Source organism: Danio rerio, chromosome 23 (genome assembly GCF_052040795.2).
Source record: "Danio rerio strain M-AB ecotype USA chromosome 23, GRCz13ab, whole genome shotgun sequence".
NCBI lineage: Eukaryota > Metazoa > Chordata > Actinopteri > Cypriniformes > Danionidae > Danio > Danio rerio.
In genome coordinates, this window is record NC_141043.1 from 12698755 (window position 1) to 12726200 (window position 27446).

Below are 27446 nucleotides of genomic sequence, written 5' to 3' on the forward strand. Positions count from 1 at the left end.
TTCTAAGCATAATAGTTTTAAAAACTTATTTCTAAAAAATTGATTTATGTAATCTTTGCCATAATTACAGTAAATAATATTTTACTTTATATTTTTCAAGACACTTCTATACAGAAAAAAAAAAATTTCGCTTAAAGGGGCTAATAATTTTGTCCCAAAAATGGTTTTTAAAAAATTAAAAACTGCTTTTATTCTAGCCAAAATAAAACAAATGAAAAAATGTGAAATGTGGAATGTGAAAATTTCCTTGCTTTGTTAAACATCATTTGAGAAATAGAAAAAAAAAAAAATCAAAAGGGGGCTAATAATTCTGACTTCAACTGTATGTGTGTGTGTGTGTATATTGAGGTCATAAAGTGAATATGTCAAAGTGATACAAGATGATTTAACCTCCTTAAACAAAATTAATTTGTGAAATAAAAAAACTTAAATGATATTTTATTATTAATAGTCAAAAAATATGGAGCCAGATCAGTTTCAAAACTAATACAATTACATAATAAAATTCATATATGCACAGCACAATTCACATTTACAAAATCCAATTTGTAAATATAATTTGTGAAATCACCAAAAAAAATCATTTAGATTTTCACCAAATTAATTGGGTTTGCTTCTTTATGAATCATGTTTTAAATTTAGAAATTGGATTTGTATATTTTTGATTCATGTTTTGAATTTACACATTGGATTTGTGATTATAAATTATGTTTTGAATTTACGAATTGGACTTGTGTGTTTATGAATACCGTCTTGAATTTACAAATTGGATTTGCATATTTCTGAATCTAGTTTTGAATTTATGAATTGGATTTGTGTATTTTTAAATCATGTTTTGAATTAACGAATTGAATTTGTGCGTTTATGAATCATGTTTTGAATTTACAAATTGTATTTGCATATTTTTTGAATACTGTTTTGAATTTACGAATTGGATTTGTGCGTTTATGAATTGTGTTTTGAATTTATGAATTGTATTTGCATTTTTTGAATCGTGTTTTGAATTTACAAATTGCATTTGTGTATTTTGAATTGTGTTTGGAATTTACGAATTGGATTTGTGTATTTTCTAATCGTGTTTTAAATTTTATGAATTGGATTTGCGTATTTTTTAATCAAGTTTTGAATTACCAATTAGATTTTGTAAACGTGAATTTTGTTGTGATCTATGAATTGTATTTTGTAAGTGTATTATTTTTGAGATAGATCTGGCGCCATAAAAAGTGTTGCAGAGTCATGCAGAAAACAGTCATGCAGAGAGATATTTTTATATTCCTAAAATTATATAACTTAAATATCTTTTTCCATTTCTCAGTTTATATAGATAATGTAATTAGGTGCGTTTGAATTAAATAGATATATTGAACGGATAAAAAAATTGAAACTAAACTTTATTTATTTGATTTATTATATAGATTTTTCATTTTCTTATTGTCATTTTTATATTTAATATTTGTCCCAAACATATACAAATTTAGGCTACTAATTTTTGGAACAAGTTTTTTATTAGATTACCTTTAGATTGTAGGTCTCAAACTCGATTCCTGGAGGGCCGCAGCTCTGCACAGTTTTGCTCCAGTCAAACACAGCTGATCAACTAATCATGGCGTTCAAGACTACTATAGACTATTAAGCAGGTGTGAGTTGGGTGTGGCTTGATCTAAACTCTGCAGAGCTGCGGCCCTCCAGGAATTGTTCTATATAGAAATTTTTCAATTAATTGAGATTGAAAGTTGAAAGGGCATTTTAAAGCAACATTAAGTATTGCTTATGGTTCATTTAAAAAACCCAATTCATTAACTAATGTTACACAATCAAATCTTAATTAGTGTTCCCCAAGTAATAAAAAAAAGTCTCTAACAAATACTATTGAAAAGTGCCTGTGAAATGTATGCATATAAAGTGATACAAATAGTGCATTAAAAGAGTTAGTATCAATTCCGGGGGTTTCTTTAGTAAACAACCATAGATACATACAAAATATTGCTTTCAAAATCTTCCAGCATAACTACTAATTCTAATATGTATATATTTAAAAAACACTGGTAAATGCTTACAGGACATCTTCAGTTTTTTTAGCCCTGACCGGCCCTTCGCTATCCTCAATGCTCTCCTTAATAAGACACTCCTTTAGATTGGGCTGATTCCCGATGTCAATCCCCTGCTCCTGGATCTCCTGCAGAAGAGCCTCCCAGCGCCTCTTATCCTTGGAGATCTTCCAGGACAGCCGGACATTAGACTGAAGGAGAGGGACAAGCAATGGGTGCAATTGATGATGTTGCAAAGCCTCCTGGGTAGGCGCTAAATCTTGCAACGCTCGATCGCAATGTTCCTGAGCCTCATTGAGTTGCTCCAGATCCTGGAAGCAAGTCACCAAAGCGGACAGCGTGAAGAACCAGTGAACCCTCTGAAGCTGGTTGAGCTGGAGAAGCTGATGACATCCCAATTTCTCCTGGAGCCTCAAGGAATTGAGAAGAGAGTGTAACGCATCTTGGTATCGCCCCACTCGCATTAGCATCTGTCCCGCACGGAGGTCACCCAGGTAGAAGAACTCCAGGAACGTCGGTGTGGTTCGCAAATCTGGCAGGGAGTGAAGGTGGGTCAGGTATTGCTCAAAGGCCCGGCTGCGTTTAGCGATGGTCTCGGCGGCAAAGTTTTTGCGCAGTTTTTTTCGTGGAAAGTAAACACCGTCTATGTTGCCCCCGTAATGGCGGCGCAAGCGGCTGTGGAGACGTTCGAAGTCAGTGTAGCGGCGTGTGATGACTGCGGGAGTTTTGTCAAATGTTCCAGCGTGGATGACGTGAATTGTGTAGAGCTGGAGAAGATCACAAAAAATATTACATATATTAAAATATAATATAATATTAAATGTAAATCGGACTCAGTAAATTAGATTACTAAACTTAATTTGTGCAATATTTTCAGATTCAAATACAAAAAATATTTTTTTTTAAAAACTGCTTGGCGCCACCTACTGGTGTAACTGTGAAAGATCTAGATATTCAATTTTTTTGTCAAATGAGAATTATAAGACGTTTTTACAACGTGGATGTAATGATTTAATGAATTTAAATTTTATTGCATTTTTATTTGTGAAACTGGAATGGAACAAAACTATGCTGAGATTTTCTAGCAAACCCCAAATCTGATTAGTTACACAAATTAAAGAAATCTCTTCACAGAGTGTGTTTACAAGCACAAAATAAGCAGAGAACTATCAAAAATATGATAATTTCGAAAACCTTTTTTTTTTTTATTTTATCAAATGCAAACTGGCTACACAGGAAAAACACCAGGGGGCTCAAGTACAAAGAATTGCATTAAATTAATACTAAAACATTGCATACGGACAAAGCTGTAAATGTGCGTACGCAGTAAAAAATTCAGATGTTTGAAACACTGCGTATGCGGAATCCCACACATATTCTCTTTGTTCATCCGAACTAACGTGAAACTGAGAAAATGTAAAACTTTGTTAGGGCGGTATAGCAGGACCACTCCGCTCTAAAGGCAGCGTCACCATCATTTCAGCTGCCCAATCGTAAAACTAGACAACAGTGCCATAGACTAAGGGTTGTACCCATTTACAAATGCTTTTATATGTTCTAAACTAGTAAAAAAAAATTATATTAAAACAATATAAAAACATATTTATAAGCAATCTGGTTATTGCAAAGCTGATGAAATTGAAAGCGAGATTAACAGGTATTCAATCTGTTAAATAATGAAAATGTGTTATATAAAATAATTTAAAATATAAATAGACTATAAAATATGACATATTTTATGTTAAACATTTTAATTTAATTAGGTAATTACACACAAATTTAAATAGTCAGATTTAACACATGAAATGATGTTCAAGATGATAAGTGACCAGAACTATGACTCTTTTCCTTTGCAAATGTTAATGTAGCCTATACTCTTTTTGATTTTTTTATTATTATAACTATTAATCTTTTTCTATGTTTTTTTACAATGTGGATGTCATAATTGTAAGATTTTTGTATTATTTTGATTGTTAAATTTTCAGCATTTTCAAGAATAAATAAATAAATAAAACGCTGATAAAAGTTTCTGCTCACGTTGGTCAAGCTTACTTCCATAAACTATGTCTATATATTATTTATCTAAATAAATAAGCTGAGTTTTAGTTATTTGAAAGTTTATTTCACATTTTTGTGTTTGTAAAGGCTAATACAAATAAAAAGTAAAAAATTTTTGTATTGTTTTTATTTAAAAAAACAAAACGTTATACTTTGCATATTCAGTTTGCAGAGATTTGTAGGTACAGACATCTATTGTGCGTTTTGGCACTTTTTTCCTGTGTTTTTAATATTGTCCATATCAAAATCGGAATTATATTGTATCGACCGAAATTAAGAAATATATTGTGATATAATTTTTTGCCATATCGTCCAGCCCTAAACTACCACAGTTTGTGTTCACTAAACAGTAAGAATGATTAATAAATCCATATGAAACAGTCCCTTAAAAGTCACGTCTCGCTTTCAGTTTCGGGCTCAAGTGAACTGCGCTCAGGCACACCTCTTCCAACTGATTGAGCCTGATTAAGCGCACTCACACTTCTCAAACTATCCGGGAAACGGGCCTGGGCACGGTAAGAATAGCATAGTGTGAGTAGGCCCTAAGGTTGAACATCAACGGGACTGTGAAGCGATTCACCTCACCTGATGACGTAACTTCGTTCGTTGACAGCAAGGGCTAGCGTGAAAAGTGGTCAGATAGCTGTGGGACATGAACACAATAACTCACTGAGTGAGGTTTTATAATTTTGCTGAGAGCATGGTGAGGTTTGTGTTTACCCTATTTTAAGGATATGGATGGTGCAGTTGCCTTCAAAAGAAGAGAATAGTTCTTCCTGCATGTTTAGCAGGATTGTTCGCTTGTATATTTGTATATGTTTTTTGTTTGTTTGTTTGTTTGTTTAAAGCTCTTTTCTGAAGGGTTTGTTTGTTGGAATAGATATGTTTGTCTGTATTTTATCTGCATTGATTGTTTCTGCATTATATAATATCTAGAAAGCTTAGGGTACTTGGAATATTCATGGTATACATAATCCTATCAAACAAAGAAAGATACTAGCTTTTAAAAAAAAAAGAAAAATTGAAATTGCCCATTTACAAGAGACTCATTTGAGTGACACAGAACATTTAAAATTACAACAGGGTGGGCTCGGGCAGACATATTTTTCATCTTTTACATCTAGAAGCAGAGGGGTTGCTTTTCTCATTAAACGTAATTTACCACTGAAAGTTACAAATTGTATTAAAGACAGAGATGGTCGCTATGTTATTATTGAAGGCTTATTTCAAAATAAAACGATTCTTATACTAAATATGCATTATCCACAAAGCTCACCCATCTGACTTTGTTAAAGTATTTTTGGACTTGATTTCCAGATCAGCAGACCCAACAATTGTAGGGGGAGATTTTAATTGTGTATTGAACCCCATTGTATATAGATGCCCACATAATCTGCGTTCGTAACTACTCAGGCAAAATCTCTTCATAACATTTGTAAAGATCTTGGCTTGGCTAGATGTTTGGAGAACTCTTCACCCTGATAATAAAGAATATACATTTTTTTCTAACTCTTATAATTGTCAGTCAAGATTAGATTACTTTTTCATGTCAAAAACAGATCTTCACTTAGTATTATCTTCAGTATTTTATTGTCAGATCATGCTAGTGTCACTATGGAGCTTCAATTTAGTAATACAATTGATTATTCTATACAGTGGAGACTTAGTATTGCAACCCGCAGAGATACAGCATTTTTTTGTTTATTTTTAATTTGAATTTAAATATTTTCTTTCTATTCATTTTTTATCTAAAGATAACCAATCCTTATTATGGGAAACCTGTAAAGCTTACACTAGAGGTTTGATTAATTTCATATACTTCTACTAAAAAGCGTCAAAGAATGGCAAATCAAAGGGATTTGGAGGCTCAGTTATAGGTTAAGGAAATTATGTATAATAGATCTCCTTCAGAAGATTTACTAAAAGAGTTACCAGCAATTAGATCAGCTTTGGATCTTCTTACCATGGAGGCAGAGAAGAAAATAAGATATTCAAAACAAAGATTTTATGAGCATGGGGACAAGCCTGGGAGATTTCTAGCATACAGTATATTACTAAACAACATGCAGCATCCCAATATATTACTGCTATTGTTCATTCAGAAGATAATAGTTTCCATGATAATACAAATATAAATAAATTATTTAAGGATTTTTATATTAATTTATATTCAAGAAAACAAGTGACCATCTTAAACAAATGTTAAACTTCTTTTCTGGTATTAATCTTCCAAAAAATTAAGGTGCACAAAAAGAATCTCCTTATAGTCCAATTTCTAGATTAGAGGTTATCAATCCCATTAATGCTCTGAAGAATGGGAAATCACCATGCCCAGATGGATTTTGTGGAGAGTTTAAGGAATTTCAAGAGTTGCTAGTTGACCCACTGCTTAATATGTTTAATTATTCACTTACAGTTAAAGAGTTACCAAAGTCACTTGGAGAAGCCTGTATTTCGCTGGTAACAATTTACAATAAGTTTCATTAGTTAATGCATTTACTAACATGAACAACACATGTACAGCATTTATTGATCATAATTAAACATTTACTAATGCATTATTAACATCCAAGACAAGTCCATGCTTGTTAACATTAGTTAATGCACCATGAGTTAACATAAATAAACAATGAACTACTGTATTTACATTAACTAACGTTAACTTACATGAACAAATACAGTAGTCAATGAATTTTCCTTGTTTGTTCATGTTAGTAAATGCATTAATTAACATTAACTAATAAACCTTATTGTAAAGTGTGACCATTTCGCTTATATTAAAGAAAGGAAAAAATCCAGAAATATGTTTTTCTTACAGACTAATTACTTTACTGAATATAGATCGGAAGTTGCTATCTAAAAATTTAGCAAGTCGCCTTGAAAAAATTCTGCCTTCAATAATTAGAATTGATCAAACAGCATTTCTACAGAATAGGAATTCATCTGACAACATTAGGCGTCTTTTAAATTTTATTTACACCTTTAACTGTTCTGTATACAAACCTATAGTCTGCTGTATTGACGGATGGCCTCAGATCTGATTATTTTCCTAAGCATAGGGGCACCAGGCAGGGTTGCCCCCTGTCTCCAGTTTTATTTGCGTTGGCTATAGAGCCTCTAGCTGAGGCAATCAGATCAGAAACATACATTTTAGGTTTGCAGATAGGACATAAACATCATAAGATTGCATTATATGCAGAAGATGCTTTTTATTGCTTTTTTATCGAAGCCTGAGAAGTCAGTTCCCATTCTAATTGAGTTAATTAATCGGTTTGGTACCTTCTCTGGTTATAAGATAAATGTAACTAAATCTGAAGCTATGCCATTAGGTAATCTTATTTCCAAACCTAACACTGTGCCCTGATTTCCTTTTAAGTGGTCACCTCTAGGCTTTGTTTATTTAGGAATTTCTATAGCGACATCTTTAAAGCAGATGTACAAATGTAATTTTGTTCCTTTGTTTGATAAAATACAGCAAGATTTAGAAAGTTGCAATTGCTTGCCAGTGTCTTGGGTAGGTCCAATAGCACTAGTAAAAATTATTGTGTTACCCAAATTACTATATCCTATTCGAATGGTTCCTATATTGTTTTCTAACAGAGCATTAAAGGGTCAAAATAGCTGGCTGACTTCCTTTATATGGAGTAAGCGCAAACCTAGGTTAAAAATGTCTGTACTTTATCTGCCAAGTTCTTTGGGAGGGTTGGACTTTCCAAATATTAAAATGTATCATGTCTAACCGCAGACATCTATTTAACCCTTCTAATTCACCTATGTATTTAAAATGTAAAACTGAAGTAGGTACTTTAACGCATTGTATGTGGTCATGTAACAAACTACAAAGATTCTTGTCCTTGGTGCTAGAGGAAATGGAAAAGATCTTTAACATGCCATTGGATTTTGACCCAGTTTCCCTGATTTTGGGTATACCTAATGGATGCAATTTTTCATCAGCTAATAAGAAATTATTTAATATATTGACCTTTACTGCCAGAAAAAAAATTATTTTACTTAATTGGGTTAGTGATAAATCTCCATTACTTAAAGGTTGGCACAAGATCATTTTTGAGTTGATTCCTCTGGAACATCTTACCAATGTTTTACACCAAAAAAAAAAATAAAATATTTTTTCAAAGTTTGGACTCATATTTGGACTATTTGGAACCTGGTCTTTGCCCTATCATGCTGAAAGGAATATTGTAACTATTGTATCTGAAAAACAAGAAATGTTATTATCCTTTTTTCCAGATCTGTTTAATGTGGGGTATTGCTGTTTAATATGTCATCTGAGCTTTTTTTTTCCTTTCTCATTGTTCTGTGTTGTTATTATTTTTGATGTTGTTGTTGTTGTTGTGTGTGTATCTTTTGAAGATTTTTTGTTATGTCTGTATTGTAGTAAAAATCCAATAACAGGGCTCGAAATTAACTTTTTTACTTGGTAGCACCGGTGCTCCCAACTTTAAAAATTTAGAAGCACCAGAAAAAATTTAGGAGCACCCACCAAAAATGATTGAGCACCGCTGCAAATTGTATTTTAAGGGACTTATTGTATTTTAAAACAACATCAATTAGGACTAACAAAAACCAGAAACAACTATAACTAATGCTGAGATGACATTGATATTTGTGTGCAATAATTCCAAAATGTCTATGTCTTATAATTCTAGAATACTAATGATGATGAAAATGACAATAATAGTAACAATGAATTACATTTCTCATCATCATGCTGCCTTGAATGTGCATGAATGTATTTAACTTTATGAAAAATAAATGTATAGTTTGCATCAAACAAAAATGAAGCATTGCAGTAAGAAATATTTATTTTGTACTGCTAAACAGCATATATATGCATGTCAGTTTAATAAATAATATTTCTGCTGCAAAACAAACAAAAGATTATAATAAAATATTAAATTCAAGGCTGAAAGCTGCAAAACAGTCATCAGTAACTAAATAAAAAAATATATACATCTCATGAAAGAATAGGCAAAAGAAAGTAAGTAAAGTCTCACTTCTATCACTCTTTAAAAGTTTTGGTTTCAGTTTGTGTCAATTTAAATGTTCCGTCTGAGCTGATTTTCATTTTTCTGTGTTTGTGGAAAAGCAGGCGAGTCAGCCGACCCAATTTATGAGCAGGTTGAGCACCAGCGCAATACCGCTGTTTGTTATGAGACGCAGTTTCAGTGTAAACTTAGTAAAGGCGAGCTTCTTTGGCGATGATACATTAGATTTGACTTTTAGCGGACATTTGCGCTGAACACGCAGTGAATGCAACGCATTGAGACTCGGCCACCTTCTCCGAAAAGCACGTACTCGATTGATCTCAGCTGGCGGATCAATATTTACCACGTGTCATGATCGCTCTCATCTGCGCCTCAACTTTAGGTGGGGTTTGCACTTTGCAAACCTGTGTGCTTTAAGTTTTCATTTTTTAGCCGTTTGCATTTCCCGTGGACATAAAAGCTCCCTCCCTGTCAACTAACAGTGGAAAGCCTTGAGTGATTGACAGCTAATATGAACCAATATAGCGGCAGGGAAGAGCGATTCAGCACGTTTTTAAAAAAAATCAAAACAGGTCGCACTTATGCGCCCAAATATATTATGAGGTCGCATCGATTAATTTTCGGGCGCATATGCGACCAAAATGGTCGCAATTTCGAGCCCTGAATAAACAGAATTATATTTAAAAAAATACATTCAGGTAAAAAAAACTTTGCCATTCATCTAGCTGTTCAAGCGTAAAATGAGACAAAAGGCCTTTTACTCACACTCGCCTATCAGAATCAGCAGGCTAGTGCAGAAGCTCCATAGAACATACTGGGGTAAAATAAATGCTCATATTATAAAGACATGGCGGGAAATGTAATTAAATGCAGTGCTTTTTGTACAATCTGAGACCCACTTTATATCAGATTTCACTCAGGCAGTGCAGATCGCTGATTTTTAAAGAAAACTGACCTTAAACGCGCCGATTTTTGCATTGGCATACAGTTCACCAGAATCACTTAACCCAGGTTACTGGCAAATTAAAAGCCCTATTAGAATGCTTCGGCATAGTCACCAATGGAAATAAAACAAACACATACAAGAAATACGAGGTATGGGTAACTGCAGTCTGGAACAATGGGCATGGCAAAAGGTAGGGGCGTGGTCAAAGGTTTTTCATTGGTCAAGTTTTTTTTTTCCAGTAGGGGCGTGGCAAAAGGTATTTAATTGGTTTTATTCCAGTTAAATGAGTCGGCTAATCAGCAATCGCCAAACGCGACGGTAAGATGTGCTGCTGACAGCTGTATACAAAAAAGTGAATTAAGATAGTTTTATTTTTCGATAAAAACTGTGGTAATTTGTTTAAGTGTCCGTTTTGTCCTAATATTTTGAGACCTCTAAACATGATACACACTCATCTGCAAAGTAACAAACTTTGCATAGTTCATCACAAATGTAAGTACATGCATGACCCAAGTACTTGTTTGAGTAATCCACTGGTACTACATGATGAATGGATGAATTTGTACTTAATGGATGGGAACAATGGTGAATTGACGGATGTATGGATTTTTAATCAGTGGATGGCATGTTTTTTAAGAGGTTGTTTCATTTGTTTTTGTTTTTTTGTTTTTGTTTTTTTTATTGATTAATATCACTTAACATAAGGTTACTAATGAGTTATCCTTATAATATAAATATATGATATTTGAACAATATATATTTACCAGGCAAACATTTTATTTGACAAAATCTTCTTAATTTAAATTATTTTAGGTAATAATTTTAGTGACACTGGGAAACAATTAAATCACAGTTTAAAATAGTACTGGATAAAACCCTTTTCTAAGTAGTGCATTTATAAATAGCCAGTCAAAAGAACACAAACGTATAATTTGTTTAAAGACATTAAAGCATTTGTATGCATTAGAATGCTGATTTACCCATTACTTTAATGAAACTTGTGAATACGTTTAATTCATTCTTTATTTTAAACACCAGTAGCATAAAGTAGAATGATCCATTCTTAAGTTAAATGAGCAGCTTCTTTAAAGGGCCATGAAACCCCCTCGATTCAGCAGTGTGTTTTCACACCTCTACTTTGGAAAAAGTCTGAAAAGTGGGCGTGTCCAGCTCTGTTTAGGGGGGAGTGTCGGAGGAAGAAAAGAAGCTTGGTATGGGAGTGTCTATTTGGGCGCGCTGAATTTCAGAGTCAAAACACACACCCACAGCGGACAATGTGACTGTGTTTACATGGACATCTGTAGTCGAATTATTTGCCAAATTATTAAATGGTGGACTTTAACTGCAGTTTGGCTCTTTCATTCAGGGAATTCATTCATGTCTTTCCCGACAAACGTGATATTTGATTCGAGGCGCTGCTCTAAGCGTGTATTTTTCATAGAATGTTTGATACCGCACGGCGAATGAGAGAGAAAAAAACTCATTAGCATTTCCCGGAAACTTAGATACACACGGCAGGTAGCGTCAGAAAGCCGCGTATGTTATTCCGGTCACAAAATCCAACACGAGGTTATAGTTTGGTTGTAACTGTTAGTGCTAACTTGTTTACACTCCGTGCAATAGTTTGTTTGATACGAATAAAATACGAACTGAATAAACAAAGAGCACTGGTCGCTCACTTACCAAATCTGTAGAGACAGGACAATCACCAGCAACTAGAGCCGCGTCTTTATTTAGAGGAGACTACAAGCGAATCCGGATCTCAGCATTTGCAGATGAGAACAGCTCTCAGGTAAACAATAATCCTCCTTAGACACGCAAGTTATTGTTGTCGCGCGTCGCGTACACTGTTAATCCACGCACGAGTCTGCGCTCTCACAGAGAGAAAATGAAAACGAAACTTGACTGCAGCAAACTATAAAAGCAACACTTCACGCTTGTTTTGCCAACACAACGTGGCGTCTTTGCCGTCTACACTCTGACAGTAATGAATATTAATGAAGTTGCACAATAGAGCGCGCTGATTGGTTTGAACCAAGCCTTACTCATGCATTAATGCAACTGTAATGGAAATTAATTTTTAGATAAACATGTGGTGGAAACTTACAGCAGAAACAGCGGAGCACCTGACGCACGTACAGAATGGGCTTTATTAGGATTTGACCTTGCAAGCAGTACAAACTAGATAGAACAGTGAACACACTTTGCTTCAGTGTCTCATTCTGTAGAAACTGTCGTCAGAATGGGCATTATTAGGGTTTGACCTTGTAAGCAGTAAAAACCAGATAAAAGGGTGAACACACTTTACTTCAGTGTCTCACTCTGCAGAAACTGTTGTTGCTGTATGACTGTGACCTTCTTTGCAAAGAATAAAACTTTAAAAAGACATTCCGAGTTTCTTGACCACAGAGAGCGCCTCTTTAAAGAAAATTGCCACTACACAACACACTGAAAGACGTAATAAGACTCACTCTGGCACAGACGCCCAGTCTGCACGCTGGAATACAACGCTATTATGTCATGGTCGTGACGCAGCTTCAAAAATTCGTTTCAAACCGGAAGTACGAATTTGCTTGAAATAATGCAAAAACAACCAATTTACACTTTTTAGTGAAATATAGGTGTCCTAATAGTGTTTTTATCAGTGTGGGACACAAAAAATGTGTTTTGGTGTTTCGTGACCCTTTAATATTCTAATCTAAATGGGCAATGCATTTGACCAGAAATAAAACCTTTGACCAATGAAAAACCTTTTACCACGCCCCTACCGGAAAAAAACCGCCCCTACCTTTTGCCACGCCCATTGCTTCAGACTGCAGTTACCCAAACTAGAGAAATACAAGTACGCCAGACACGAAGCTGGCGCAGACCAATGCACACGCACGTTAATTTCATTGTTAGTAAATCCAAACCTGCCATACGCAAAGTTTTTGTGTGTGCGCAGCGTTGATACGAGGCCCCAGGTTTACATGAGATTCTAAACTTTGCATTGATGTCATAGCACAAACATCAGCATCAGTAGCTCAAAAATTACATCAGGAAATTTGTCAGAAGCTTTGCTGTTGTATGTTATCACTTCTTTACAGTAATACTAAGACAGCACTATTTAAATGATGATGTTGATGATTCTGCATTCACTGCATGAAAATCTGATTATAATCATATTGATATGTTAGCACAAGCACTGGAATTTTGCACTTCAGTCAAAAAAAGAACACATCTGATTTCTGAATACAGCATTTCATGAAGCTGCTTTACACAATAAGACAGTCAAAAAAATGTTAGTGTTTTTAATCATGATAACTCATCAATTTTCAATTATAACAATGCTCTTTGCTTTATTTCTAAATGCTTGATGTCAGAGTAATCTAACTGAAAGATTTCTACATTAAAGACGATGGAGCCTCAGATCAAACTATTACATAATCTGAAATTGTTTACCAGCAAAGAGGAGCTCTTCTGGAAAGATCACTTAGTGAAACTCTTTGTAATTCCTCAAAAAGCCCTAATTTTAGCCTGTTTTCTTTCGAAATGTAGTTACAGCAGTTTGTTCCTCAATTAAACGTGTAGTATATTGGGGCCTTAGAGGGTTAGTTCCCCCCAAAAATGTCAAATTCTATTATTTACTCTGCCTTATGAGAGTAAGCCAAGCTCTTGTGAACGTGCACCTTATACTGACACTAAAAAAAAGAAACTGTTGAATAAATTCACTATTTTTGTTGTATGTGTATACAAAAGTGATCTCATAGCTTGATAATATTCTGATTAAACCACTTAAGGCATATGATCTGTTTTAGGGATGTTCTTTTGGATTTTTTTTTACAAGTCAGGACTATTGTGGGGAGTCAACGGATCGTTCCAGAACCGAACAAGCCACAGACCATGTTATCCTTAAAAGATTGGTTGGTGCCTAAATGTCTGAGCTTTGATTTCATTTTCAAAGCAATCCACAGGCACCCAGCAAAAGGCAATCCACAGGACGACTATCCAGTCAACATCACAGTTGCGTGTTAATTAACTTTACACCTTAAAACAATAAGAGGCTCTACAATCAAAAACCCACCAAACCGGTTTTTGAGAAGTACCTTTTGGTTTGCGTGTCCTTTGGCGTCTGCAAGGAATACACATTCTCAGGCAGACACAGAAGCGATCAGAAACGCTTGCAAAGTTTAATGGACATACAGTAAAACTGTGTTTATTTGAGTAATGTATGTTTGCTTTATGTTTCTGTAGATTTTTGTGTGTACATGTTCCATGTGTTTAACAAAACTGTTATGGATAGTTAATGAGTAATAGCCCTTAGTGATAAATGAAATCTACAGAATGTTTGTGAAATACTTCATGTTTGGTATCGATTGAAAGCTAGGAACATTTCATATGCATTGGTTTATATGAAGAAACTATACTATGAAAAGTGTCGACGTTATAAGACTTTATTTTAACCACTATGCTATCAAAGCAGCACCCACACCAGGTGTCAACCCGGCCTTCTAGAGGGCAGAATTGGGGTGTGACTCCACCCCGCACCTTCTCTGATTGGACAAGTATTGTGTAGACCCAGCCTCTACCAAAGCCTATAAAACTTTGAACAAAGGAATTTTATCGTCGTCTTTTGCCGGTCATCTTTGCCAGTCGTCACCGCCGTCGCTGCCCGGACGTCGCTCTTCTCGTGCTGTGGCAGTTACATCGCTTCGCCGGAAGCCTCGTTACATCACGGAGCAGACCGCGACCTTCACTTGCTGCCGGCTCGACCCCCGATCTGCTTGTGCAACCGCTTCAACAACAAGCCATCGGGTCAACACATCCAAACTCTGAAACTCATCATAACTACAGGAACCCAGGAAGGACTTCGAACGCCGCTTTGTCCAACATCTGTATCCCTAGCAACCGACTAAGGAAACCCCTCTTCACCGACAAGGGAATTCCATCACGTCACTGAAGTTGCTACGCTGACCAATCAGCTTCGCCGGGATTTCCCTTTGGACCAGTCGAGGAAACCAAAAATTACATCAGAACGCAAGTAGCACAAACAAGGTTTCTACCCATTACTGAATCTGGTGTGAATTATGTTTAAGTAGTAAAGAATAGCAAAATTCTCTGCTTTTATGGTTTCTCTCAGGTTGCAATGCCAAGAACTTAGCAAAGGCTAGAAGTTAAATCCACTCAGCCAAAACTCTCCTGAAACTGCTTGTGCGTGTGTATGTGCGTTTGTTTGTTTTACGTAGATTAGTACTTTGTGTTATAGAGTAGCAATAAACTTTTGTTTCGTTTTAAGATCCGTGTTGGTGTGTTGTGTGCTTTATAAGTTAATGCCTCAGCTTCAGATACTGCTACCTTGCTTATTAAATAATTAGATACTGTTTTTATATTGTTATTGTTGGCCACGTAATAATTTAATACAGGATTGCTTTACACTAAACGTTCTATTTGCTGGACAAATACTTAAGTTAAGTGTAAGCTTTAAATAATTCTATGTGAATCATGTTCGAATCTTTGATTCGAATCCCCAAAGTTTAAACATGATTTAAACCAAAGAGCTGATTCTTACATAGTGGTGGAGAATAATTCGGGCACGCAGATCTAACTTTTAAAGCACAAAACCAAGAAATCACATTGTTAATCTTTTCTATTTTTGTCCGGAAAGAATAGATTAGAAAGAACAGAAGTTTTGTTACTGCACAATTTCATTGTGGTACCATTTGTTTTATTGCTTGACTACATTTAGTGTTGTTAAGAAAGTAAAACATTATTTAAATTGTCCGCCGAGACAAACTGTAAGCCGCTCTAAAGCGCATGTAGAGAAAGACAAAGCGTATTCCTTTGTGCTTATCTCATAACGTTATATAAGGCCTTCACAGTATGATTTCGTACGCCGCGATTCCCGGATGGAAACTCAGCTGTGTTTTCTCCTGGTAACCGATTTAGCATAGCTAACTAAATTCTTGTTGCCCTGTAATTTGCTAATACTTAGTAAATTATTTAAAACGCGGAGCTCAGAGAGAGCTGCCTAGCGTAGTTTATAGGAGAAGTTTTGAAATTGATCAATTGAAATTGTGGTTTGAATCCACGGATGTGTTTGCAGTCTAAACAGACTTAACACAGAGTGCTGAGATCCCCCATATCTCTGTCACAATTTGTATTAATCTCAGAAATCCTGTTGATTAATTGTGTCTCACTTTCATAAGTTGAGAATCATTCAGTACTGTTAAGATATAAAATCTAACTAGTGCTTTTTGCTTGAACAGTGTGAGATGCGCCGCCATCTCAAGTGATACTGTGAAATTTGCTATTATTCCACTTTGTGGTCGTTGCCATAGCAGCAACCTTGGTCCGGAAGTACAGAGAGACTTGCCGGAATTGCATTCAAGCGCGCATGTGCAGTCCGCCAGCGCCAGCTTGAATTGTAAACAAAGAGCATAGCGTGAAGCTAAGCTAAACTAACGCTAACGCGTTTGCATTGAAGTCTATGCATTTCCAGTAGCAGCGAAGGCTAATAGATAGCACGTAGCATTTAGTGGTCTTTAATGCATTGAATGGCTGATGTTTGAAATAACTCTTGCATCTAAGTTGTTTCTCTTTACTCACCTTGGAAAAGTTGACAAATGCAAAGTTAATAAAAGTGTGCACGATCTAACTGCTGAGTTTAATCACCATCATTTTATTATTATTATATTTTTTCCTGCTGTACTTGGCCTGTTGAATTTGATCAGTTTGAACTCACATAAGCTGTTGGTTTTATTAGTGATGAATTATAGTTTTGTTTTCATTACTATAAATTAATGCTCTCTGACCTGTTCAAGAATAAATACTTTTTCCATTCATCAACATCTAGGAACACCCATTTCCTATAACTGTTGATTTATACGGATAAGACTCACTGATTAAATAAATTGTAATTGTTTAATTTAATGATAAACTGCATTAAATGTTACTCTAACCAACTTCATTGTTTTGAAATTTTAATTTCATTAATGGTTCATTTATGCATGGCGTTATCATTTTAGCAATAATTAATAATTTAATTTAGTCATAAGTGTTCTTATCAACCTTAATGATAATTTATAAAAGTTATTACTTCTTTACAGGTTTAAAGTTAAGTTCAATTCAAATTTGAATTTAATTTGAATTTAAATTGACTTTTCATCTAGTGGAGCCCTCCAATTAGCCAAACTTCAAAAGGAAAATTCAGATTTTTCTACTACGTAGGCTAAGCAGTTACTATATAACACAATAAAACCAACACTTCTTGTAGTGTCAACTCAACAGCGCCACCGCTTTGACATCCTAAATACACCTAATGCTAAGAGAAAACTAACTCCTTTGTTCTCTCTCTTTACTTACTATCTTCTTTTAACTAGACTATTGATGCTGGTTTAAGGATTGTGCTTGTGAGAGTGAAAAAGCAGAGAATTTTAGAAACATTTAATAGATGTTTGGGACACTTGAACACTTTTAGTTGTTGAAATTGTCTGATCTCACCCCTCCTTTCTCACTCATCAGGTCAACAAGAGGATAGGCGTCGTTAGATCCAATTCTAAACACGCATCCAGAAACAATTTATTTGGTGTACGGAGTCAATCCTATTCAGAAGCCAATACTGTTATTGTTGTCCTACTTTCTGTCACTTCAGAGGAAAGTTAATAGCAACTTCAGTCCTGGTATTTAGAAATCTTATTTTTATATTTAACAAAAGCTAAAGGAACCCTCTCTCTAGGAAAGTGGAAACTACAGATTTTCACCCTACTCCTTAGTCTCCTTATCACTTTTGTTTTCTTTGTTCTCTCACTGTGTCTGTGCTACTGACTCTTTCCACAGAGACTACCAGTTAGACACGCGTACCCACCAGAGGGCCACAGTTCCAGAGAACCACACTTAACTCAACATTAGTATACACTTAACATTGCACATTAACATTTCTCCTTTTCTGTTTGCATTGTTCTACCTTGTTTTTTTTCTTTCTCCTCTCTATCTCTCTTCAAGGTCTGTGTCAGTAAAATCCTAAGTCCTCCCCCCCGCCGCAAAACATGGCTCACCCCAAAGACCCTGTTGGCCACTGGAAGGACCTGGAAACATGGCTGAGCGTTGTAACAGGCAGTCTCCTCCCTAAAGCTGCCGAAACACTGCAGCCCCTGACGCAAAACCAATTGGATGAGAACATAGACAGCATCATGAAGCAAGACCCAAGTCAAAGCTTTAACCACAAGGAGCTGGCCAAAATCACTGGTACTTTGAGTCACACACTCATAGCCACCCTCAAATTGAGTGACAGACACGCCTCCCAACTCCAACACAAGCTGACACGCCTGCAAGCCCGCACCGAGCAGCTAGAGCTAGAGGCTCAGGAACGTCTGGAACAACCAAATGAGGTGGATGAAGGTACCAAAGAGGAGATCAACAAACTACAAGAAGCCCTAACAGCCATCACAGAACAAAGAGAACAAGCCAGAGCAGACCACGCTGACGTCGCTAACAAGCTAGATTACGCTGAACAGCTACTGAAGGAAGCGAAGGTGGACTTAAGAGACAAGAAGGCCAGAATCAAAGCCCTTGAAACTCACCTGAGCGAAGCAAGACATGAGATCGACAGACTAATGCAGGAAGTGGATGACATCAAAGAGGAGTCCGCCAGTGAACTCAGGCATGCCTATGCACTGCGCTATGAACCTCCAAAGACAAGATGTGCACCAGCCTCGCCCCTGCCAAGCAGGACAGGATCCCCTGTTCCTGAGCTCTCACCTATTGAAAGAGGTGAGAAACCATGCCGAAGATCTTCGCCAACACCTTCTGAAGAGCCTTACCTTACCCCACAGCGACGAGAGCCTGTGATAGCCAGTCACAGATCGTCATACAGTCTGGACCTTAAAGACCTTGACAAGCTGGCCAGAAACATTGGCAAGTTTACTCCAAGTGTGTCAGGTGGTTTGGAGGTCCACGCTTATTTGCAAGACATTGATTTCCACCTGGAAATAAGACCCAATGTCTCTGAAAAAGAAAGACTGTATTTGCTTCGAGCCACATCCAGCCCTGAGGTGCGCAGCTTCCTGGACCGACAACCGGCTCGGGTAAAGAATGATTACCGCTTGCTCCAAGAAGCCCTCATCAGAGAGTTTGCAAACCCTGAATCAGATCAAGGACTGTTAAGTGCTCTGGAGACAAAACAAGCTCGCAATGAGTCCCCACATGCTTACTACAACCGACTCAGGCAAGCCTTTTTCGGAACTCGCAACGAACCGAATATGGAAGAAGACCTGAACTTTAAGATTCTCTTCCTGAGAAACCTCCATCCTGCAGTAAGCCAACATCTCGGAGTACTCGCATGCCCACGAACAATGAGCATCCAGCAATTGCGAGATTTGACACAGAAAGCCCACAACAAACAAAAGATGGTGTTAGAGAAAAACACTAAAACTGCAACAGTTTTTGACTTTAACGCCCATCCAGAACTGGCACTAGAAGGTGCCCAACGCTCAAACAGCGTGAGACCACCATCCCCAGCGTGGAATGCGTCTTCGTCCAATAGACAACGGAACTCCTATGATGACACAAGACCTAAACAAAGGAACAGTCACTGGCATGGACCGCATGGACAACGACGCTCACCTGAACACCACCGGGAAAGAAACCAATGGGGGTCAAACAAAAGCTGGTCACCATCTAAGGGAAGACATCAAAACCCTGGATCATCAAGTCCAAGGAGTCAACGAAGGTACTCCAAAAACTTCCACCCTGACAACGCTCAGACTCAATCCCAGCAAGAGAAAAATGCCCCACCGGGATTTAACCCTCAAGAACTGGTGAAATTGATGATGAAAGAGTTTCTCAAATGCATAGAGGAGGACAGGAAACGGGAAAAGGAAAAAGCAGATTCAGCCTGACTAGTTGCCGAGCGGAGAAGCAACAACCACCTGAACCAACAAACACTTGCAGGTGAAAGCCCTCAGGCTCCCAAAAGTGCAGTTCGGGTCGTCTGCCACTCCTCCGACAAACCTCAGTTCAGTCCTGAAACCCTTCCTGACCCATGCCAAACTCCGCTACCTCCGTTACTGGATGAACATTTGACTGCTCCATCATCATTGAACAACAAATGGGGGAGGACCACAACTTGACACAGATCAACTGTTCTACCCTCTTCACACTAACATAACCTTTGACATTCTAGGGAAACACCTAGTTAAACACAACACTAATACTTTCTCCTCTACAGCACTGCTAGAGCAACTTCTAGTAGCGAGGATCCACTCCACATTTGCAACACTGTTTTGCTGGTTTTTAACCTACCTTGTTTTGTTGCATCACTGTGCCTCTTCATTTCCTTTCTCTCTCTCTCCCTAACTAATTTGCAGTTCCAGTCCCCTCGACAGGGAACTCCTGCAAATTCATGCACAGGGCCTAAAAGTAGGATTGACTCCTTCTCCCAAATTAGTGTCAATTGCTGCAGAATTATTGCTTATTTAAGTTGAAGCTAGCGCCACTCCATACTTGCAATGAAGTAAACTAGCTAAATAACTAAATTTGAATTATTTCAGGCAATGTTACACTACACCTTGTGTTCTTGACCCGAACAATTTAAGCTAAAACCTGCACCAGAACTCAGTCTATGGAATGGAAATGTGGTTTGTGTCTTGTGTGTCTGTTCTCTCTCTACCTATGCCTCTTGTTCCAGTGTCTGCCGATGTTCATGCCAGGAACATCACCATCCAAATGGGGGATGTGGGGAGTCAACGGATCGTTCCAGAACCGAACAAGCCACAGACCATGTTATCCTTAAAAGATTGGTTGGTGCCTAAATGTCTGAGCTTTGATTTCATTTTCAAAGCAATCCACAGGCACCCAGCAAAAGGCAATCCACAGGACGACTATCCAGTCAACATCACAGTTGCGTGTTAATTAACTTTACACCTTAAAACAATAAGAGGCTCTACAATCAAAAACCCACCAAACCGGTTTTTGAGAAGTACCTTTTGGTTTGCGTGTCCTTTGGCGTCTGCAAGGAATACACATTCTCAGGCAGACACAGAAGCGATCAGAAACGCTTGCAAAGTTTAATGGACATACAGTAAAACTGTGTTTATTTGAGTAATGTATGTTTGCTTTATGTTTCTGTAGATTTTTGTGTGTACATGTTCCATGTGTTAAACAAAACTGTTATGGATAGTTAATGAGTAATAGCCCTTAGTGATAAATGAAATCTACAGAATGTTTGTGAAATACTTCATGTTTGGTATCGATTGAAAGCTAGGAACATTTCATATGCATTGGTTTATATGAAGAAACTATACTATGAAAAGTGTCGACGTTATAAGACTTTATTTTAACCACTATGCTATCAAAGCAGCACCCACACCAGGTGTCAACCCGGCCTTCTAGAGGGCAGAATTGGGGTGTGACTCCACCCCGCACCTTCTCTGATTGGACAAGTGTTGTGTAGACCCAGCCTCTACCAAAGCCTATAAAACTTTGAACAAAGGAATTTCATCGTCGTCTTTTGCCGGTCATCTTTGCCAGTCGTCACCGCCGTCGCTGCCCGGACGTCGCTCTTCTCGTGCTGTGGCCGTTACATCGCCTCGCCGGAAGCCTCGTTACATCACGGAGCAGACCGCGACCTTCACTTGCTGCCGGCTCGACCCCCGATCTGCTTGTGCAACCGCTTCAACTAAGGAACCCCCTCTTCACCGACAAGGGAATTCCATCACGTCACTGAAGTTGCTACGCTGACCAATCAGCTTCGCCGGGATTTCCCTTTGGACCAGTCGAGGAAACCAAAAATTACATCAGAACGCAAGTAGCACAAACAAGGTTTCTACCCATTACTGAATCTGGTGTGAATTATGTTTAAGTAGTAAAGAATAGCAAAATTCTCTGCTTTTATGGTTTCTCTCAGGTTGCAATGCCAAGAACTTAGCAAAGGCTAGAAGTTAAATCCACTCAGCCAAAACTCTCCTGAAACTGCTTGTGCGTGTGTGTATGTATGTGCGTTTGTTTGTTTTACGTAGATTAGTACTTTGTGTTATAGAGTAGCAATAAACTTTTGTTTCGTTTTAAGATCCGTGTTGGTGTGTTGTGTGCTTTATAAGTTAATGCCTCAGCTTCAGATACTGCTACCTTGCTTATTAAATAATTAGATACTGTTTTTATATTGTTATTGTTGGCCACATAATAATATAATACAGGATTGCTTTACACTAAACGTTCTATTTGCTGGACAAATACTTAAGTTAAGTGTAAGCTTTAAATAATTCTATGTGAATCATGTTCGAATCTTTGATTCGAATCCCCAAAGTTTAAACATGATTTAAACCAAAGAGCTGATTCTTACACTATTGATGTCTATAGTGGATGAGAGAGCTCTTGTATTTCATCTAAAGGTTTCAGATGATTTGAATGACATAAGGAAAGAGTATTTTTGTGGTGATTTAACTCTGTATGCCATGTTTACTTTTTAAAATAAGATTTTGAAAACACGCTTCTTTTCATCCCAAATATTCAATGTTTTTATAAAATTATGTGCTGACCTTTTATTTGAATTGGTTTGTGTACTTACCACATACTTGGAGTTTGTCTCATGCACAACACTGGCGTCAGTCACCTCAAAAATTAGTTTTTCAGGAACGCATCGAGCTCTTGAGTTTCGCCAGTTCTCTTGCAGTTGTCTGGTGAGCATGTTTGAGGACTTTGGAGAAGGACCTATGGGGCTGGTCTCTACAAACCAAAGACAAAATGAACTGCAAGTGAGAAGTTTCAAGTGAAATAAAAATTAACCAAAAAGAAGAAGTGAAATCTATCTGCAAATAGATTTTTGTAAATAAGAACACATTAAACACTATATCAAGTATGATAAAGCTGAAAGTGAGCTTATCCCAAATTGTTTAATGTACTAAAATGAATTTGTAAAGATAGAGCTTAGTTCAGTTTGATTTTATTCAACTTCTGCACTATGGCAGTCATCTAAATTCATGCAACAGATTTGTAAACAGAAACATCTACATAATTAATGCTCTGAAGTATCATTCATATTTAGATGAATGATACGTCTTTAGAAAAATTCTTTAGAATAATACTACTTTAGAAAAAAAAGAAAAGCAACTCCATGTGCTGCTATATAAGGTGTCTGCTGTATTGGAACACTTAAAAGCAAGTAGGCAATGCATTCATATGTATATATCTGCAATAGACTTCAGCCAGCAAATCTTAAACAATACAATAAAATGATGTCATTAGCTCACATAACCAAGTCATAACAACCTATAAAACTGAGTTATTGGTAGGGCTGTTCATTTAAAGTGTTTAAATTAGTTAGTTTTGCAAATAAAAAAAAACTAAATTGAAGTGTTAACATTTTAAAATCACCAAAAGGAGGCTGGATGGGATGGGCAGGGCGAGGTGGTGTATGGTTCATGTATTCAACTGTTTTGGACCTTCTGTTCTGTGCTTGTGTTTACCAAATGGCTCTGATTTCAATCCTTTTTTACATGCAGATCAAATATACTACAAAACTAAGTTGTTACATGAACATATTATGTGGTGGATAATCTAAAATTTATTTTAAAATGGCAAAAATATTAAGCAATAATCCCAGTTTTTAGAATTGTTGTGCATCATATTACACAGAAGACTGAGGTAATAATGCTGAACATTCAACTTTAAAAATCACGGGTGTATGATAAGGCCCAAGGTTTTAAAACTGACACATTTTTTCTGTAATAACGTTCCTAAGGTATGTGTAAAATTTTTTTATTTACAGTTTTGTTTTGTTTTTAAGACAACAGTATATCCAGCAGAACAATTACATCTAAAGATGCCGTTTTAAATTTGTTTTAAATTAAAAAAAAATATTACAAATTTAAGAAATCTGTGTTTTTGAAACAAATGAAAACAGTAGAATGACTCATTTGACTTATTTAGCCCGACAGGTTTACAGAAAAATATTAATATTACAAAATATTATAAATCTTAAAAAAAAAAAATATATATATATATATATATATATTCTTTTCAAAGGGAAAAAAAAGTTTTAGTTTTTTTACCCAGATATTTAAAAAGAATATATGTTGGAGCAGTGAGCAAAACCATGATACTGTAAAACCGTGACATTTTTATCCAAGGTTATCATACCATTAGAATCCTACACCGGCCCATGCCTAATAATAATTAAAAACTTAATACGAAAATATGAAATAAAAAAATAATACCTTTCAAACTTTTGTTGAATGTTTTCAAAGCAAATCCTTTTAGATCAACTTATATGGTTAACAAAGCAAGTCTATCATATATCTACCAAAAGGCAGAAAATAGTACTTTACAAACTGTATTGTAAATAAATCATAAGAACATTTTCATATTAGTCAATAATATCATTTAAAAACTGAGTAAATAAATGGACTCAATGATGGGCTAAAAATCTGCGAAATCTGCTGATTTCTGTGCATGCAGATTCCTTGTGGGTCTAATCATGACTAATCAATACAGTTGCAGGTCTGTCAAAGACATGTATTATCAATTTTTAGTTTTTTTTTTTTTTTTCAAACAGATGTTTTATCATAGACTACACTGTAAAAAATGCTTGGTTCCACTCAATCAATTTGTGTTGGGAAATGAAGAAATTAGGTTATCTTATTAGTTTTAACAAATTTAAGTGAATTGAACATAAAACAATTAAATTTTCCCCTCCAAAAAAACTCAATAATTGTTATTTCAGCTTATTTCAAATAAGTAGCAAATTAAATTTTTGAGTGTACCTGTGCTGCTACAAGCATTATCGATGGACTCTCCAAAAAAGTCAGAGTCGCTGTCTGGCCCTGACACGTCCCCAGCGTCCTCTGAGTCCAAGACCCCATCAGCCTCAAAGCACAGTGTTCCTCCAAGCCTGGCCGACACACAGTCTATATCATCCTCAAGTTCAGAAGACTCTGGAAAATCGTCCGTGCCCTGACCGTCCGACTCAGAAGAAAGTTCTCCCTCTTTAAACAGAGTACGCCGAAGTCTGTCGAATAGTTTAGAGGCCATCCCAGCTTTTCTCCAACCCTGAAGAGCACAAAACACACATGATCCCACCGCCACCTTGAGGAGCATTCCTGAATATAATTATTAGTATCGTTCATATCATGACATTTACTTATGGCTTTTAAAGTCCTGTAAAACTACTGACTGAGGGCAGTAATGGAAATGCTGTAACTTCAAACCTCTGGTTGACTTTCATTGAGCTGTGAAACGAGAGTGCAACCAAAATATTTATTATTTATCGAGGGGTTTGGCGAAAAGAGCCTCACAATAGCATTGGATTTCTGTTATTTCCATGGAAGAGCAAGTAAAAACAGATGTCCTCGCTAGTGTTTATCGTTGCAAGCATTTTAACTGGGTTACTCAGGGTATTATTAAAGAAACAGTTCACACAAAACTGAAAACTCTGTCATCATTTACTCAAACTTTCAACAACTCTTAAAGAGTTTCTTTTTTTCTGTTGAGCACAAAAAGAAGTTATTTTGAAAAAAATGTTCCAAAGACTTTTATTATTATATATTTTTATTTGCTTTTGCAAAAGTTAAGAGTACAGAACATCAAAACTAAGCAACAAAAAAATTTAAGTAAATTATACACATTAGGGCTTGCACGATATTGGAAAAATCTGACACTGCGATAGATAGATTTGCTGCGATATACACACACAGACACACATACATATACACACACAGCGTGCGTTTAGCTTTAAACTGCTTTTTGCAGTTAATATCCACTGCTGTATGAATAATCATTGTTAATGTACAAAGTAAACCTATGTTAGGATATGTCAATGTACAAACAGTGAATTAACCATACAATATGTCAAAGATGCCATAAGGATGAAATATGCCTTGTGTAAAGCTCACGTATGTCTCAGATAAAAAGAAGAGATAATTATAGGAAAACAATAAGCTAATTATGCTTCAGCCCACTCCATTTCTACCATGATGAAATGTATTTTGTTCAAAAGAATTGCTTTTTGTATGATTTTATTTTTAGAAAACATCAGCAAGCAAATCAAGACACAAAATAGTGTAACTCCATTCTGTTATAAATGAGATTGTTTTTACTGTAACAAGTTCATTATAAAATGTAATATAATAAAAATATACTGTATTAGTTAAAATAAAGCACCGTTTTCTAGTTTTTTTAAATAAATTAGAAAATTACACATGCCAAATATATTTATATTTGGTACCACTTGCCTCATTCAAGTTTGGTTTTTGGCCTTTCATAAAAAATAGTTTAGGAATCCCTGATTTAGTGCAATATCTTTGTACACCTTGTGAGCCTTTGACATGTGGAATGCTGAGTGAAGACCCACAGAAACTCTGAATGAACATATTACGCAGGGTTTCACATTCACTGGACATTTTCAGTTTCAAGCGTGTCCTCGTAACTCCCACAAGCACATTACATTCATCACCGTTTCGTTATTCAGACATGAAGAAACTTGTGAAAACTCCAGAAAGGAGAGGACGGTCTGTGAATCTCTTTACGTTAGCTTGCTAACTAACGTGCTAATCAGCGCTGAATCAGCAGCAATTACAAATAACATCGTAATAAGAAGAAATCTGGCTGTAAATATTTACATTTATTTCTTAAAACGACCAAAACATTGTATGAGAAGTGATAAAAATAGTCAAGCACAAAGTGTAAGGCTTACTTAGAACTTTTCTTGCTAACTGTGGCTAATATAACATTTATAACGTAACTTTAAAACTGATAGACAAACATTAAAATGTACGAATATTTAGACTTACCAGAATTGCAGACCTCTAAACTACTTAAAATCAGCTCGTCATGTTGCAGGATACCTCATTTTCTTGTGCTAAAGACGAATAAGAGTGATGTAAACAGACGAGTACTTGTTAACAAGTGGGCGGACACGCGCTTCACAACGACAAACACATATGCGTATTACTAAAGTAGGCTACACATTTTACTAACTCTACATTTTATGATATATTTTTATATTCAACTTGTGCACTATAAATTTGTGCGTTGATCTCTGGATTGTTTAGTTTATCCTGACAGTCGCATATTTTAAATAGTTTTAGTAATAAACTGTTTAATGTGCACCGCTAAGATTATATAATTGTATCATAATCTAAAGCAATTTTTACGTTAAAAGCATCTTACATATTAATCTTTAGCAAGGGGATTATGTAACCTGCAAAAACAATAAATAATAAATACATAAATAAATAAATAATAAATAAATAAGTGAGTAAATAAATCCATAAATCCCTGCGTGTATAAAACAATAAATAAATATGCAAATAAATGTATATAAAATCTACAAATTCCTGCAAAAATAAATACATAATTAATAGTGTGGGCTGCACTCATACATATATATACACTGCAAAAAAAGTCTGTAATTTTACG

At 36.0% G+C, this 27446-nt stretch overlaps 2 protein-coding genes across 3 annotated transcripts; one reads left to right on the top strand and one right to left on the bottom strand.

The window, feature by feature from the left end:
- Nucleotides 1-64: 64 nt before the first annotated feature.
- Nucleotides 65-26954, bottom strand: snx21 (sorting nexin family member 21). 2 transcript variants are annotated; one of them, XR_015522835.1, is made up of 5 exons: nucleotides 26819-26954; nucleotides 24794-25079; nucleotides 22600-22757; nucleotides 1744-2815; nucleotides 65-1560 (listed from the first exon to the last, which is right to left on the bottom strand). XR_015522835.1 is itself a non-coding variant. In NM_001077368.2 (4 exons), the coding sequence occupies exons 2-4, from the start codon at nucleotides 25059-25061 to the stop codon at nucleotides 2054-2056; spliced, it is 1188 nt and encodes a 395-aa protein (NP_001070836.1). In that variant the 5' UTR covers nucleotides 25062-25079; nucleotides 26819-26908; the 3' UTR covers nucleotides 1932-2053. The 2 variants fall into 2 exon arrangements, 1 of the variants encoding a protein (NP_001070836.1); NM_001077368.2 differs by lacking the exon at nucleotides 65-1560 and having other exon boundaries at nucleotides 1932-2815; nucleotides 26819-26908.
- Nucleotides 14666-22100, top strand: LOC141380651 (uncharacterized). Its single transcript, XM_087306678.1, has 2 exons — nucleotides 14666-15092; nucleotides 17559-22100. The coding sequence occupies exon 2, from the start codon at nucleotides 18083-18085 to the stop codon at nucleotides 19931-19933; it is 1851 nt and encodes a 616-aa protein (XP_087162804.1). The 5' UTR covers nucleotides 14666-15092; nucleotides 17559-18082; the 3' UTR covers nucleotides 19934-22100.
- Nucleotides 26955-27446: the final 492 nt, after the last annotated feature.